The 17,838-nt window shown below is 40.4% G+C and overlaps 1 protein-coding gene across 2 annotated transcripts in view; it reads left to right on the top strand.

The window, feature by feature from the left end:
* The window catches only part of rbfox3a (RNA binding fox-1 homolog 3a), a 168,129-nt gene extending 161,316 nt beyond the window's left edge, over positions 1-6,813 (top strand). For both annotated transcript variants that reach the window (XM_070927700.1, XM_070927699.1), the window contains 2 exons: positions 4,082-4,160; positions 6,769-6,813. In XM_070927700.1, the coding sequence (XP_070783801.1) occupies positions 4,082-4,160; positions 6,769-6,813 (124 nt within the window). The remainder of the gene's footprint in view (positions 1-4,081; positions 4,161-6,768) is intronic.
* Positions 6,814-17,838: the final 11,025 nt, after the last annotated feature.

Here is a 17,838-nt window from a genome sequence, read left to right as displayed (position 1 = left end):
TTAGGGAGATTGAGCAAGTCAGGCCCGATAAGAAACAGCCACAGCAGGAGTCTGTAGGCCTCCGATAATGTAAGATTTATCAGAGGCAAGGAGCGAGCGATGTGCTCGGGAGAATTATGAACAGAGCAAAGGAGAAGAGCGGAGAAGGTGAGGGGGCACGTCTCCTCTCCACAAGACTTATTTCATTCCCTTTCTTTCTTTCTTTTTCTCACGCGCTCCCTCTTTCGCAATCTCACCGTTATTTGTTCTCCCTTCCTTGGCTGATGTGGAGTGCGTCCCTCTCCTCTCTCCCTCTCCCCATTTCATCGCTTGTTCTATTTTTTTAAGCTCTCCTGATTACGGGGAAGCCCAGGCAGTGAGGTAGAGTTGAGAGGAGATGGGGCAGAGGCTGAGTGCACACACACATACATACACACACACTAGGCTACCGCTGTCTACACTTGTGGCCAGGTAGCAATAAAGGAAGCAAAAGGTAATCACGACTGAACATCAAATTCACTTTGTCTGTTTTCCATCATTTCTCAAATAGCACTAACACTGAACACTCCTTAAACACCCTAACCCCTGGACATCCGGGGCCCAATCTTACACCAGGAGCAAAGCAGTGTAAAGCACAGCGCAGCACAAGTGTCATAACTAGTTTCTGAACGACGCAGTTGTCATTTTCATGCCCAGCGCCCTTGTTGTGTAAGTAGCACATGTACTTGCACCCATGGGCGTGTTGGTCTTAAAGGTCCCATATAGTAGAAAGTGAGGTTTCCATGTCTTGTTTGATTCTAAAGCAGCTCTAGGTGCTGTATAAATACTGTGAAAGGATCAAAATGCTCAGTCCACGGAGAAATGCACACAGCCCGTATTCAGACACTGTGCCTTTAAACAAGCCGTCGGGACTTCTGTAAGGTTGTGATGTCACAACTATACAGGCACTGCACTCAGCCACGCCCCCAGCAGGTCATCTGCGCCAATCACAGCACCACCCACCCATTACAGGGACGCTCATCCACCCGCTCAGTCTTTCTAAGTTATTGGAGCGCTCTGCTCAGGAGGTTGTTCAGTTTGTCTAAAACGGCTTGTTTCAGTCAGAGGGGGGAACTGGGGGGCTGCAGAAAGGGCCGGGACAAGAGTCCCAGAATAAGAAATATAGAGCTGAAATGATCAGAATATGGGACCTTTAAAAATGAGGTCAGGCGCATTGTTGGTGCATCACTATCTCCACTGACCAACAAAAACCTGGTCTAAAGCCAGCACACCACAGCATGCCTGCCATTTAAAGGGCGCATTGTTCAAATAGTAAGATAAAAGAAGTTATTTAAAACTAAACTGAACTAAACTGTCATCACAAACAAAGCATTATTTATTTACATTTATTATTTATTGTGACTCAAAATCAGCAGGAGGGAGCCGTAGAAACAGCTGTTCATGGTCTGCAGCTCTCTCTCTCTACAATGTGGGGGGGGGGGGGGGGGGGGGTTCTATTATATTATGTTATAGAATAGTTCTATTTACAACCATGAAAAGCATCAGGCTAAGAAACTGAACTATGTCCACATAGAGTTTTTCTTTAGCAGAAAAGCGCTGGGGTGAAGCGATGAGTGCAGTCAGTGAAAATAACGGTGACGGCGCGACGGTTTTGTTTCTATGACAACAAAGGCGCACCTGGCTTTTAAAGGGAATGGGAGACAACACTCTGGTTACAATCATGTTACACCCAAAACACACCTATGATTAATTAAGAGATTAAATACAACCCATTTGAAAATTGCGCCTTACTTTACGCCTAGATTATGCACCGTTTAACCAGGAATAGGGCATTTAGACACGCCCTAACTGCCCTTGTACCATGCACTTTAGACCAAGCGCTACAGATGGATTAAATAGGGCCCACTATGTTTCAGATGTGTATTGTACCTGGAAAAAGGCTACTTAGGCAAGCTAAATATTGTGATGTCTCAAATAGCTTGACAGTGTTCTAGGTTATTATCTGCATTAGGTACTAGCAGTTTTCGTTCACACTGTAACCATGGAGACAGACAACAATCACTGGATTACTATTGATACCGAAGAAAAAACATGTTTGTTTTCCAATTTTGAGCTGATTTATGGACATTTATTTGTGTTTATTTAGGAACATATATCATAGACCACTTAACTTCAGCAATTCGTGTGTCAGAGTGGTCTGAAACGGTCATTGCTGAAAGTAATAATTATTTGCACTTCCTTTCTTACTCCTTCCATGTACGCACCACTCCCATCCTTTTCTTGGGTCTCCCTCTGTAACATAGTCTAACACATAGCCTAGTAGTGCAGCCTCTTATCTTTGCCCTCCAGACCTACGTTGGCTCCCCTTTACTTTTAGAGGAGAATAAACAAACAAGACACGAAGAGAGGAATATAAATACAGCAGTCTGGTGGCATTGGAGAAAGAAGGATGGAGGAGTTGAATGAGAAAAAGAGAGGGGCGTTGAGGGAGGGGATTAGTTCCAAGCCAGTGCTGGTGAAAAGACTGGAAATAAGCTTCGGGAGACAGACAGAGAGAGATACAGGGGGAGATGACAGTAAGGGGGGAGAGGAGGAGAGAAGGAGGTGAAGAAGAAGACGGCATAGGGGGGACGGTCTGGGACTCCATCCGAGAGATGTACTAACTCTCTCAAAATAATGTCCCTCATCCTTTTACCTCTCTTTACAAACCTATATTTCCTTTTTTTCTGTGTCTGTTTCCCTATTTCTTTCTCATTTTTCTCTTTATTCATAATCTTATTTCTCCCTCCCTTCAGCCATCTACTACTCTTATCACTCAGCCCATTTATTTTCTTATCTTTCTTTCTTTTTTCCCCTCTCTGGCTGACGGTACTTTTATCGCAATCCTTCCCCATCATCCGGAAGATAAAACACTCGTCCCCCTTTTTTCTCATAAATTGAAACAGGTAAAACAAATCATTGCAATCACACACTCTCACCTTTATAACGTACATTTATAGGCAGATATCGATTGCATTTTCATCCTACAGGCCTGTCCTTAGCGTGAGTGAGAAGGGGAAATGATTATAGATCTCTCCTCTGGACCCCAGTTAAAATCGACGACCCAATGCCTTATGTGTCTCATGCATACTCATTGTGGTTGGTTGGTACTCCCTATCCATTATCAAACCTATTCAATCAAAGCCAACATGCACAAGGTTTATGTCTGGGGGTTGGAGTTGGGAAAGGGGGAAACAATTAACAGTATTTCCCAACTGATTAAATTCTCCTTTGATTTGTACTGGTTCTAAGAATCCATATAGTTTTATGTCTGGGGAATGAGTCAAAATGTCATTCTGATTGTGAATTTACTGTCTCATATACGAAAACTTCCTCCAAAGCTGCAGAGCTGTTCTAACCACCTTTTAGGAGTTCCTAGCAGGTGGTAAATGCAGGATAATACAAGTTCACACACACATTGAAAGTAAAATAACAACTTATTCAAATAAATAGTGATAGCATTAAAACTAATTTTGTTTGGGATGCAATCGCTCCGCCGTGATCCGTACCTAGAACTGTATTACCAAATGTCATAGGTTGTGGATGCAGCAAACCTGGGGCAGATAGTATTCCAGCATGGGAATACTGAATCGTTTCCAGGGGGGGTTCTGGGCAAAATATAAAAATGCTGCCATGTGTAGTCTGCTGTTTGCTGCTGTGGGTACCTGAAGGGAACTTAAAGGTAACATGACACAATTCAAAGACGTTAGAAGTAGCAATGGTTCCATAGTAGCTCCAAGCTCAAATTTGCTCCTGGGTCCCCTAGCAAGTTGATCCAGCCCTGCCTTGATAATGTAGCCAAATGGACCAAGAGATGTACCGTGGGTGCAAACCATTGTTTAACTAGTATTGTTGTCAAGACACATTCCCAGAGCTTCTAACTAATGTCCTCATCTGAGTTTGGAATTATCTAAATCCTAGTCAAACGCTCTGCACAATTCCCTGGAGGGATACCGTCTTGTCATGCCTGATAAATGCATGTCTATCTTGGAGAAGTTACTGTGAATCTTTTCTACTGTATTGTCATAGTAAATACTGTTTGTGCCTGTTTTCTCATCTATAGTTATGGCAGAGTCTATGCAACAGCAGATCCCTATCATCATACGATTGGTCCTGCAGCCACATACAGCGTGGGCACTATGGTGAGTCTGTTTCCTGTTTCTTAGCTGCTGACTGTCTGAACATTGTGCCAGACCGTGTGAGGTATCCTCATACTGTTGTCTTTGATAACACACTGTATAGCAGAAAAGGTTAACTGAACTATTCATGTGAACTGCTAAACTAACTGAACTATTGACAGTAAATAAATAACAAAAGTTATGCGGACATGCCTTATTAATAGCCTGTAAAGATCTTCAACAAAAGAGCCTATTTTTACTCTATGAATGGTGTTTCCCTCTGAGAGATTTTAATGTTTAATGTGAATCTTTGCCACTTTCAGTAAATGAAAAAGGGACATTGCCTTATTCTCAAACTCCCCATTCAATTTCATTGGCCTGAAGCTACTTGCTTGAAATCCAATCGAGACTGAGAATTCCTTCCCACAGGAGACAGTCTCTTCACATTTCTGCAAGGGGAGATAGTCGAGTGGTTAATGTTTGTTTTTAGCTAGCTTTGCAGCTAACATCAAAGATGAAAAAAATCTTTCCAAAGAAAGAAAGAAACAGAGCACCCCAGAAGATGTGGGAGAAAGAGAAAGGACAATTTGTTTTCTTTTGTAGGGACTTCCTCCAAAGATTAACGACCATCTAGTACATGCTTTGACGTGCCATTGGGAGATTAAAGTAGAAAGAGAGAAAGCTAGACCACAAAAGAAAGTAAAGTAGGAGAAGGAGAGGGAGAATATAAGTTCTTGGTCGCAAACCAAACTTGGACTCCAGAAAAATGAGGGTTGATGCTGATTGCTGACGTGCTCGTGGTGATGGAAATCGAAAGCCCTACCACGTCCCCCATATTTCCCCCAAACACCCCCCACCCCCTTCCTCCCCTCGTGCAGCTGCTAGCTAAAAGCCTTCATTAATTACAACCATTATTTCCTCTTCATTTACTTAATTAAAACAGTGGCCTGTGTTTTCCTCCTTATTACTCTACGTTTTCTTCTCTTTTTTCTTCAAATTACTGCTCCCTTTTTCCCCACCCCACCCCACCCCCCCCCTCCCCCACCACCACCACTACTAATTTTAATTCTTGATTCTCAATTTTAAAAAAAATACAACACCAATCATTGAATCTCAAACTTGATCATACTTTACATTCTAAACTGTAGCCCCAAACAAAACTAGAATTAAGGGTTGGATAAGTGAGTACCCACAATGTCTCTAGATGAGTTTTGTGTGGTTCAAATTCTTGAAAAGATTAGATGATTCTAGATTGGCGCTTCTCTCAGGTCCTGTGAGTTTAGGCCAAACTCCTCGGTGTGGCTGTATACAGGATAAGATGTTCTGGACTAGGTAGGCCTACTCTTGCGGAAACTTGTCAGACAGGGTTTGTGGTCACCAAGTCTCTGAGTTGTTGAGGGGTTTTTTTTGCTGAAGCCCTCTGCATCGCCACCCTCTAGGGGCCTTGTGGAAATGAATGAGGTGGCTGTATATTTTCACTCAGTGCTAATGTCTGTCTGAACCCGCCAAGTATCCTACACACGATTCCGCACCTGATTTACATCCAATGCCAACATTCATTGTCAGTGCAGGAGGCAGTTTGTCCTTTATGTAGCAAGGCAGAAAATAAGGCTGTGGAGTTCAGGTGGTGGATTGGATGTACCATGTCAAACTTTCATGCAGAAGAGAGATCATGTCCCATCGTAGACCTGCAACTATAGCGTTTGTGTTTTTTATTAACCATAACTATGATCTTTCCCTAACCTTGACCAAGTCTTTTAGTTACCTAGGCAGAACAATACCTCAACCATAGTTTATTTGCCATTCCCATGATGTCAGATGTCAAATTTGGAATTCCAAAGACTTTACACATCAGTCTGTTTACAAATGTTGGATAGTATAGTGAGTACTACAACTGCTACTACTATGGAGTGCTACTGCATATATTAAAAAAAGTTGTATAAAGTCTTTTGTGGCTCGAGAGGGAGCTCTGGCAAACTGTCGGCGGTCAAGTTGCATTGTGGGTAATGTAGGTGCCAGGTTTTGACAAGAGGGAAGAATGCGTAGAATAAAAAAAAAAAAACACTATCTCTGCTGCATTGATTTTTATTATCATCGATATTGTGGAAAAAAAGTTAACATTGGGTGTGAAAAACTGTTGTAACAGAATGTAATCCGAGGTTTGAAGAATTGTCTAATGTTGACCTTCTTGTCTTGACGATAGGGTTAGTCTGAACAGAGCCTCAGTACCTCAGAGAGAGATACAGATCCAGTTTTCCCTCAGTCTCTAGTCAGATACACAGAATTAGGAAACATTTTGGGATAGTTAAACTGTCATCCAAAGATTATGACAGTAGTTAAAAGCAACTGAACCCGCACGGAAACATGGCAGAAATGCCATGTTTTCTATCTAACTTCTAAGTCCATGCTCATGTACATACAGCAGTCCCACGCACCAAATCACATTCTTTTACGTCACAAACTTCCAAACTACTCTGCGCACAGAATCACTCTCAATTAAACAAGAGACACGTGAAAAAAGGGAGGAATGTTTCTTTGGAGGAAAGAGAGAAGTTCATTTTAATATTAATATTACAAACAAAGGTTCTACATTGAATACTGATTGGAGCTTTTTTCATCTTTGATGTTGCAGGCTAGCCTTTACAGAGGAGGGTGCAGTCGCTTCACTCCCTACTAGAAAAGAGGGAGACACGCCCCCTTTCCTTCCCCTGCATAACAGACAAAAAGAAACAGCGACAAATGAAATCCCTTAATAACCATCTTCACCCTCTTCATGGAAAACTAAAAACAAAATGCTTCCAGGCGTCAAATGTGACCCTGAAACGCAAGAATCATTCTCAAGTTGCTTCCCCATTTACAGAGTGTACACATTGTCATTTATTGATGTAATGTACTTATTTTGGAGAAGAACATTTTGTTACTCTGTGTTGACTTGAATGTATTTGCATTTACATGTCTGTAGTGGAAAAAATAGTCACTGTTGACAAAGTGGGGAAAGATTTGAAATAGGAAAACTTTCAGTCCCCCTCCTTCTCACTCTTCTGTCAAAGTTATTTGTCCGCAACTCAGTTCCTTTGGGGTGGCCTTTTGTGTTAGTATTAATTCCATCTAATTTCCCTACCTTTATTGTTTCAATTAGTCATTTCCCTTATGCATTAACAACACTAATGACAAGCAATTCAAGTTTGAGTAACACATTTCAGATTGGATTTATTAAGCAAGTGATACAGTCATTCCACCCCCTTGGAGAACTGGCTCCATTCTAAGCGAGCCAATGGATCTGAGTTTCAGACTGACTTAACGGGACTTAGAGCTGTTCAGCCCAAAGGAGGTGAAACTGCAACAAAATGGCTACCAGGAAGTGATGTATTATGAAACCCAGAAGGTGAAAGGAAGAGCGTGATGTATTACTGAATCTGAATGCAGGAGGAAGTGATGTATAGCAGGCAGTGGAGCAAGAGCTATGGCAGCCATTGCAAAATGGGCAGCAGTGTGTTAGAGTCCATTGATCGTTGGCATAGTGCCAGAGGCAGGAGGTATCCCATTACTGCTGAATGGCTTTAAAGGAGAAAACTACCACACCGCTTCTTACTGTTCCACGTCTCCTCAGCCCTGCACGTACTAAGAAACAATCCCACATTAGCTATTTATGCATACGGAGGAATACTGAGAAATATTTTTGACTTCTTATCTTAGTGAACAGATGGGAGAGTGTGATCTTGTTGAATTTATTTGTAATAATTACAAACACATTTTAATACCATGTTCATGTTGAAGACATCACATTTTGGCCACTAGGGGGCAGAAAAACATCAAAACATGCTGAAGGATACAGCCAACACATATCACAGGCCATAGCAATTGTCCTCTTTCACATCCAGCAGACACAGAGCAGCAAATGATCACTCTTTTGGAGTCGTGTTTCCAATATTCACTCCCCTTTTAGTTACGTTTTGGTCTCCACTAGCCTGGTGATCAGACTGAACTGCATTTCCTTTCATCCTATACAGACATCATGCTCATGAAAGCCCTAACCAATCACTAGTGAATGACGTATCCATCCCGTAGACATTGTTTTTTTTTTTAGCTGTGATAGCAGTTACTTTGAGCAGTTAAGTTTTTTTCACGATTATCATATGTCTTATTGTCAGTTCTGTAAGTTGACTTACAAACCTGTACACGTGTCCTTCTCATCCACAATTTTCTGTTGCTGTTTTTTCATGGATGTAGCCAGCTAGGTAAGTAGGAAGTTGATGTCCCCATTCTCAGTCTCATATACAAAGCTCTGATTGGTCAGTTGTTATGCCAGGAAACAGCTGTCAACAGAGTGCTGCAGGGATGATGATATTTTTGTAGGCCAACCCAGAAGTTAGCGTCATCCTGGTTCCCTCCACTAAAAGCCAGTGGGATTGTTCCATGGGATTTTGGATTATTGCAGAAAATACACTCTGTGGCAAACAAAAGTTTATGATACTTGCGCGTTTTATTCAGCAAGATAATCTTCACTTTTATGATTTTTGAAGCGTGAATCACCAGAAGTAAAAAGCTAACGTTAGGCTATAAAGGAACTACACCACGGTCACATTACTTCAACGTCAACACCACTAAGCTGCACTTTGAAGATAATATAGACATATATAGATATATAGACAGATAGATATAGAGTATAAACACAATGAGGCTGTAAAGGTGGACTAGTGAGTCGATGACTTTCCGTGGTCGGCATGAAGACGTTAATGTCCGCAACAACCTCTGCAGTCTCATTTAGCCACTTGTTAGCAACCGCCTTTTTTAAGACACGTAAAAGCCTCAAAATTCCCGAGTGGGGGTATCTACTGAAGTATTTTATGTCATAGAACAAAACGTTGAAATCTCTTCAGTTTTTGTTAACCACAGACCTTATTTCAGGCATCTAACCAAAAACCCACTGACTTCCAGACAAGGGAACCGGAAGTGTAAAAATGCTGACTAATTTCCGGGTTTTAGGACTCATTCCTGCAGCACTCTGTTAGCTCAACACCAGATCCATTTGATTTGCGGAGATGTGGGCAGTGATTCACAGGTCCGGAATCAGAAACCAAAAATATCTGTCTCTTTAGCTGATAAATGGCTAGCACCAAATGTCAGACAACGGCTACAACGTTTTACGAACATAGTCACGTGGGATAATATACATACCTGTCAACCTAATTACAAAACCTATTGTGACACAAGCCCTGTTTCTTGACCCTCGTTTCTGCACACTCTGTAGCTCCAGACTGAATGCTAGCAGGGCCATAGCCAGGATTTTAGAAATACTGAGGTCATAAGTCCTAGCCCCTTAGAAAATTTAGACTATAAATAGATGCATTTTAACACATTTTGAGAGTAACAATAATCAATCAAAAATAATGTCAGTGCCAACACAAATGACAATTGGACTAGAATCCAACACAAGATAAGTCACAAATGTGGCCAATTCTGAAATGACTCTTTTTCAGTTCAGTTTCTTATTGCATTGACATCACTTTCGCTGTCAAACAAATTGAGCAGAGGGGCACAACTGTAGTACCTTTCAAGTTTTGCCCTAAATTGCCTGACAGATGTTCTAACACTCATTACTCAAGTTCATCCAAACAATAAGCCATAATCTAAAAGTTACACATGGCATGACAGTGAAAAATGAGTGAATAAAAAATAGTAGAACCAACGCAGAAGCTTTAGCGTAAGAAAGACATACGACTGGAGTCATATGGGACCACTAAACAAGATGGTTGACTAAAATTAATCTCCCAAAACATCGCCCAATTTTGTCCTAATTTGATAGATATCTCCACTACATTAAGAACAAACACTGAGTGAAAGGGTAAATAAGCATTGTACAAGCAACTTAGCACACTTTTAAAATCATGTGATTAAACCACAGAGATGGCAACGTCGAGCTCCCAATCAAGGTCTGCATTAGCAAGGCATTAGCTATGCTAATATGGCTAGCAGCCCGCCAGCTAACAGCTGTAGCATCTTCTCTTTTTGGCGTTTTTGGGTTTATTTGAAAGGACAGTTGAGAGAGACAGAAAAGGCAGGGGAGAGAGAGAACATACATTATTTTTGTATACGGATGACATTCTTTGGTTGTCCTCAAACCCAACTTTGTCAGCTCCTATTCTTCTGGACACAACTGAAAAGTTCTCACAGTTATCTGGCTGGGGTTATGTCGGTGTCCAGGGCATGTCATCCAGCAGCAGTTAGTGCATTCTAATTCCAAATGGATACCATCAGGGATGAAGTCTATTGGGACAAGACTGAGTGCTGACATGAGCAAAATAATACAACTTAATATATCTCCACTGCTTCAGAAAATAAAGACTAACCTAGATAAATGGAAATCAATCAGTCTTGTCCTTTTGGGAAAAATGAATAGCATTAAAATGGTAATTGCTCCTAAGTTTAACTACATATCAGTGATGATACCAGTGACAACATGGGTGAATGGAGGAAGACCATTATTTTATTTAACGTCATATTATCAATCACAGTGGAGGATATATGGCAGACAGTATTTAGTATTAAATGGCGATGTGCTTTGTTATGTTATGTGTCTTTATTTAACATGGTTGTATTGTTTATATTGAAGTGTTTGTTTTTTCATATGACGTTTGACTAATCCAAAATGTAAACAACCTAAATGATAAAAAAAAAATAAGGATATGTGACTGTTACATCCACCAAAAATGGCGTGTTCAATACAAGGGAAGAAAGAGGTGCTGGGACATTTATGACTTTTAAATTTGATTCAAATATATTTCTTTGCAAAAAGAAATTCAAGGAAGTTGTATTTCTAATCAAGTTATATAAACTTCTTGAAAAGATATATGTCTTTAAATAACAGTAAATATATACCAATACATTATATGCCCTTTAATATAAGAAATGAAATACTGTTAATGTAATTCTTATATGCAATAAAATAAAAAAGAAGAGGTATTTCTCATTATTGATCAATGAATTCTAGTGATAAATGAGGTATCACTGAAACGTTTTGGTAACAATCACTGAACACACAACTATCTATCTGTGCCTGATTTCAGCATTAGGAAATCTTGTCATTCCAAAATCTTTAGCAGTACAATAACCCGGAAGAGACTGACTTCTCTCTCATACATGCGAACATATTTATTTTGGACATAGGCTATATGCCCTGATGCAATCCTTCATCACCACGAATCTTGAGCAAGGCCCGCCAAGGGCCACTCTCGAAGTAGGCAATAACAGACAGTGTGACTGCAGCAAGGTAGGCTGATAGTTTGTTCAAAGCATCTGCTGTGCAGTTTAACTTTATTATAATATATTAGCCTGTTTCCCACCATGAATATTTTTGTCAATGAAAGTGGAAGAGCAGAAACTCCTAATTTATTCTGCCTGTGCACAAACGTTTGGACATGTGAAGTTTTGAAAGCATATAGGTCAATAGTTAGTGAGCTCAGATCTCATTGAACGCAGTCGCTGCTTCTGTTCCTGTGGTGTAACTCGTGGTTACTTGTTCTGAGTGTGTCGGTCAGGTGGAATACAGCCTATGTAAGACTACAGCCAGGCCTATCATCCATGGCATTAACCAAATGTGCTTTTGGAGCCACACAGAGCCGTTCGGCTGTTCACGACACACCATACCAGGAAGTCGTTTTAGCAATTCGCCACTTTAATTAAACATTGCTTCTTCTACTACTGTCCAGTACGATCAATAAAGAAGCATATTGATCACAGATATTCAAAGCAACACCCCAAACAGACAAGTTAGATTCAACTCTGATTCGGATACAATAGTTTTTACCAAATTTACCATTACTGTAAATTGTCGAATAAATAAATGTCATCGAATACCTCTGAAAACTAAAGCTGGTGCGCTCACTAAAAAAAAACCACTCAACTCGTAAAACTCGTAAAGACTGAGAGTTTTGATGCTTTCACAGTATTTATACAGCACCTAGAGCTGCTTTATAGTCAAACAAGACATGGAAAAAATGAAAACCTGATATTGACCTTTAATGTGATAGACTCCTCCCTGAAAACAGCAGTTTCCTGTCTATCTCTTCATTATTTACTGTCCAATAAAAGCAAAAATGCAAAAAAAAAAAGGAACTAAATACTGTACCAGCAACCTCAATCCAACCTTTTTATGTACGTTATCAGGCTTATAAATCTCTGTCTAAGTTTATTTCATACATGAGTAAACACTTTTCTTAGATTTTCTACTGCAGGAGTTTCATAGGAGAGTTTTTTGTGTTTTGGTCTAGATTAGCTGAAACAGGTAGTAGATCCAGGGAGGAAACCCTAGCGTAGCTTCATATGGATTCCTCCCTGTCTCCAGGCATCTCTCACTCTGAGGAGAACAGCTTGGAGACAGACAACAATTTGTGATGTTTCCCATTATCCACAAAAGCGGCCTCAGACTCATCTTATTGGATGTCAAGTAAAAGAAGGAAATATAGGATCCCTCAATGCTAACACAAGATCTCTCACTTGCTTCAGTTTGATTAGTTTTTGGTGGAATGAGTTGTCACCCAGAGCTCTAATTCAAGACCAATAAAAAAAGAGAGAGCTGTGAAGCCAGTGCACGGACGAGACCACGGGCCAGAAAAAGTTGAGAAGTGAGAAGAATAAGAAACGAACAAGGGGCTTGACACACAGCAAAAAAAAACTCAGTTCTAGACCAACTAAAATCAAATAGATATTTATTTAAGAATGTTCTGCAAGAAGAAGTGCAATCTTCACTAGGCTTGTTTGTTTATCAGGAGAACAAATTACAGGTGTGGTATAGGGGGATGAAATCATGTGATTTGACAAGCTCCCCATACATTATTGTTGAGCAAAATCAAAATTATAATCCCACAAAGGAAATCAATTTTCTTTGCAGCTGAAATCTGAAATCTCATTGCTGTGGCTAACAACTTGCCACCTTAATAAAGTTTGTTCAAAACAGGGCTCCATTTCAGTTGATTTGAAATAACTTCTAAAGCTATATAAAATGGGAGCCCACTCATCAAAACATTGTTATATAGCACCACTACTGGCCTCCACAGTGTAGCTTTAAAGGTCTCATATTGTAGGTCTAGGTGCTGTCTAAATACTGTGAAAGGATCAAAACGCTCAGTCCACGGAGAAATGCACACAAGCCCGTATTCAGACACTGTGCCTTTAAACAAGCCATCGGGACTTCCGTAAGATTGTGATGTCACAACTATACTGTCACCGCCCTCAGCCACGCCCCCAGCAGGTCATCTGCTCCAATCACAGCACCACCCACCAAGCACATCCACCCGCTCAGTCTGTCTAAGTTATTGGAGCGCTCTGCTCAGGACTACTCTTCAGGTTTTTGGAGGTTGTTCAGTTTGTCTAAAACGGCTTGTTTCAGACAGAGGGGGTGACTGAGGAGCTGCAGAAAGGGCCGGGACAAGATACATAAGCACTTTTTCAACTGTGAATCATGCAAAGCTGCTCTAGTGGAGTCCCAGAATAAAGATATACAGCTGAAATGAGCGTAATATGCAACCTTTAATATCAGAAAATCTACATCATCTCATGCCACTTTATCACATTATCATTGGTTAGCTTGCTGTTTACACACAACACTGTGGGTCGGTGTGATGTGTGACATTTTTGTTGTTGTTCAAACGTTATTTTTGACATTGAATTCCATCTTTCATCATGCTTCATTGTATTTTCATGTTTTCATCATGCTGCACAGCTCAGGAGACACATGCTAGAAAGCAACAAAGGCAACACTCCCTAAATACACCCAAGCATTCGGTTCCCCACCAACCTCACTCCCTCCCTCCCAGCCACACATACACACTCACACACAAACTCTCCCACCAGTAAATATCATCTGCGTCTGATGGGATCGTAAAGAGGGGAGTCAGTAGCGCAGGAAGAGACGGGAGTGTGAAGAGAAGCAGCAACCGAGGCAATTTACCCCACAGATTAGAGATAAGATAGTTCAGTCAATAAGCACTGATCTCATTTGAAGATATACAAGACTGAATAGACTCTCTCTTTCACACACACACACACACACACACACATACACACACACATACACACACACCTTCACACTAGTTGGTCTGTTGCTGTCACTGTTGTGTCCGTCTGTAGACTGTCTTTTCTCTAGTTCTCCTGTTGTTTCCGACGAGGATAAGGCCATTGTTACAGTAATGGATCAGACAAATCTCCCACTCCATGTCTAATCACACAGCATTAATCTAACATGTCTGTAGCCTTTTAAGACAAGCCCCTACACTCTGTACAACTTTCCCACTCTTCGTTTCAGTGTTACTGCCATACGACATTGTATTTTCTTCCTTGTATGGTATTCAGAGTCAATGCATTGAAATGATGTGTTTCTTATTATCAACAAATCCCATTAGAAGACCAAAACCAACAGTGAATGGTTCCTACTAACATGCTTGATATATCTTATTCCTCTGTGCTCCTTTGTTGCGTGTTAAAAACGCATCAGAGACACATCATTTGCTACATGTCACTTTTAAGATTTCTAGATTTACGTTTTTAGAAAGGAACACATGGGAGTGCCACAGAAAGGTTAGCCTAGTGGTTAGAGTACAAGAGTCAGAAAGTGTTTTGATTTGAAATTGACTAATTTAAATGAAAATGTGATTCGAAATATGCATTACTAGAGCAATATAAATTACACGATAAAGGGCCTTAAGGTCGCGCTTTATTATCTGATCTTGACAGGTCCTCACTGTGCCCAAATCCTGTGCTTGTATGTTGCGTATTCTTACACTAATGTGGGAGGAATGGGGGGTTAATAGGGGCCCAACAGCTCAATTTTGCAGGTTAATAAAGCCATGGACAATTAGAATGCCAACCTTGTCCTTTAAGATCTAGCGTACAACCTCTGTGGCAACATGAATACTTCATATATTGGTGGCAAAGTGGTTGTGGCAAAGCTTATACATGACATGAGTCTGATTCATCCTTCATTTCACAGTAGAAGCTTGTAAAGATATGCACTCTTGTACACAGAACATGCTTATATATTCTATAGAGTAGAATGTACTTTCAGTGGTGATGGGATATCAACTGCTTTTCATAACCAGTAATGTAAATAAAACTCTGGTATTTGTGTTTTCTTTTTTTATCCCTCGCTCTTCCATGCACTTCACTATTTTTAAATGTGTGTTTGTCTTAAGGTTGTGAGACTCATTTGACAGTATTTATGTAATCTTAGAAAGAAGTGTAATAGCATAGTATTAGTCTGTTATTTAGAGATATTTACATTATGTTCATATACGACAGAAGAAGCAAATATATATCAAGAAAAAAATGATATGTTCTTTCTTTTGTATGGTTATATATATCAGTGGATAGGGGTTAGACAACAGCAACATTTTATATGACCAGAAAAGGTTCAAACTGTTTTTGTTTAGATCAAATTTGGTCTGTGGTCACATTACTGTGTAAGGTGTGTTTTGTTAAGCCAGAGGCCTACTACTGTCTATAGCAATGTTTCCTAAATAACCTCTTTGTCTCCCGGCTTTCGAAAGACAATTTAGTTTTTTATCTGCTACCCTTCTGCTTATTTGAGCTTGTTTCAGTTGGGGAAATGGAGAGCACAAGTTTAAATGAGTCAGTCTGTTTCTTGGTTTTATGACATTACTAAAACACAACGTCTGTGCTGAGGGATGAAGCAGCCAACACTATTCAAGGTTGTCATTAATGTTAAACAAAGATAGTGGAGTGAGTGCAGCATGTTCTCTCTTTTCCCTCTATCCCCCCAAAAATAAGTAAAAATCCTTCAAAAAATATTTTTAAATATTACCTCAAATTCCTTCCATACTTTACCCATCTCTCCATCCTTTTTAAGTGGACATGAATCATCATGTAGCATCGTTAGCTCCTGTTTTCAAGTTGCACAGAGCAGATGCACTTAACAACTAAGTAACTAATACACAACACAGTTGTTTTGGGGGTTGTCCGGAGTTTTCAGCCATGATTTTTAAGGTAGTTTCTGACACAATCTTAGTTCTTTGATGATTGACGTGATGAAAGTCCCAGTTTTGATTGCCCCTATTAATGCAGTCATTTGGAAGATGGCACCATGGGCCGCCGTCCAAATACAAAATGGTTGACTCTGGTTCCCCGTTTCTCCCGGTAACACCATTACCACCACTTCTCGCTTGTCGCTGTGGCCGTGACTAGCATAGCACATGATCTTCTTTTTCAAAGACTTTTCTCCACAGCTGGCTACCCACTTCTGCATCCCTTTTTCTTTGTCTGTATTTTCACAAATGATCGACTGAACTTCCAAGTGAATTTCCCCACCATATTCAATGTTTGGCCCATCACTGGTATCTCATAGTAAATGAACGTAGACAAACTGCTTCAGTCCTGTCACACCTCCATTTAAAACAGGAATGAATGCTTCCTTATGATCAGGGAATTCACTCGCAGAAGCAAAGTAAATCTGTGCAGTTTGCAAACCCAAAACCGTAAAATGGAGGAAGCTATCACATTAGCTGTGTGCAGCTAGCCCCCACACGTAGTCACCATATCACCAAACTCCATGCACCACCTATTTCACAAGGACAAGTGAATGAATCTCGCTGTGCAACTTTCTGATCAGACTGGGTTTTTAAAACTGTTCTAAAGACAGAACACAGCTCTTCTTACTAGCTACTTCATTTCCAAAGTTATGTTGTCCACTGCCTTCAATAGAAAGCCACACAAACTTTCCTGTGGGACTGTAGGTGACAGAGCCCGAGCCAAAAGACTTATGAACAGAGCAGGCTTCTACTATCAAAGGAGCCACGGGGGAGCCAATTTAAAGGCCACATATTTTTCATAAAGCCATAGTAGGACTCATCACAGCAATGTTCCGAGCAGAGGCAGGGGTTGAGGTGCAGATGTGAGAGGAACAAGCGATCAGCCATCTCCAGAGTGCTTTTCATGTCTGTTCACCACAGGCTCTTTATTTTCCTTTTGACAGCTTTTAAATAATGTGTGCTCTCCTTCTGTTTTCAAAGTCATGGGTTTACATGTCAAAGGACCTTTTGAGATAAATGTTTTATATGAAAAAAATAACCAGAGTAATGCTGTGCAGTTCTAGTTTAAACATGTGCTGTGTGTGATTGGTTTGTTTGTTTTTTTTTGGTTTATGAGCTAATTATGTATCTAATTATTTGATAAGTGGTTTATTGGTTTAGTAATCTTTGCAAACGTTGTGTTAAACTGTGTTTAAGTTTTCCTCTATATTTGACTTTTCTCATTTTCTCTGATACACTCACATGCCAGTATCTGATGAATATGTACTAGGCTGCATATTTGTGCTGGGCATACAGGAATCTCCCTGTTGGCCATTTATTCCGTTTCATCGTTTCCATTAAGCAAACATATATATCTATATTTAACTGTTTACCCTCAAATCTCAATATACTTTGTCTTTAAAGAGACGCCTGTCGGGTTCATGCTTGTCAGTTCTTTTCAAGGATCCTCGTGCCCGCTCACACGGTGAGGTAACTCAAGGTGATCGGGCTCTAGCTTTTGAAATATGACTGATGAGCCAGCCTCATCTCTCACCTCTGAAGCTTGTTTCTCTCTTCGCCATTCTTTCTTTGAGGGGTTAGAGCAGATGAGGTTGTTTCAAATGTCACTCTCACACACACACACACACACACACACTTAAGCTCATATACTGCCAGGTTTA

Source organism: Enoplosus armatus, chromosome 20 (genome assembly GCF_043641665.1).
Source record: "Enoplosus armatus isolate fEnoArm2 chromosome 20, fEnoArm2.hap1, whole genome shotgun sequence".
NCBI lineage: Eukaryota > Metazoa > Chordata > Actinopteri > Centrarchiformes > Enoplosidae > Enoplosus > Enoplosus armatus.
This window is presented reverse-complemented; position numbering and strand designations above follow the sequence as displayed.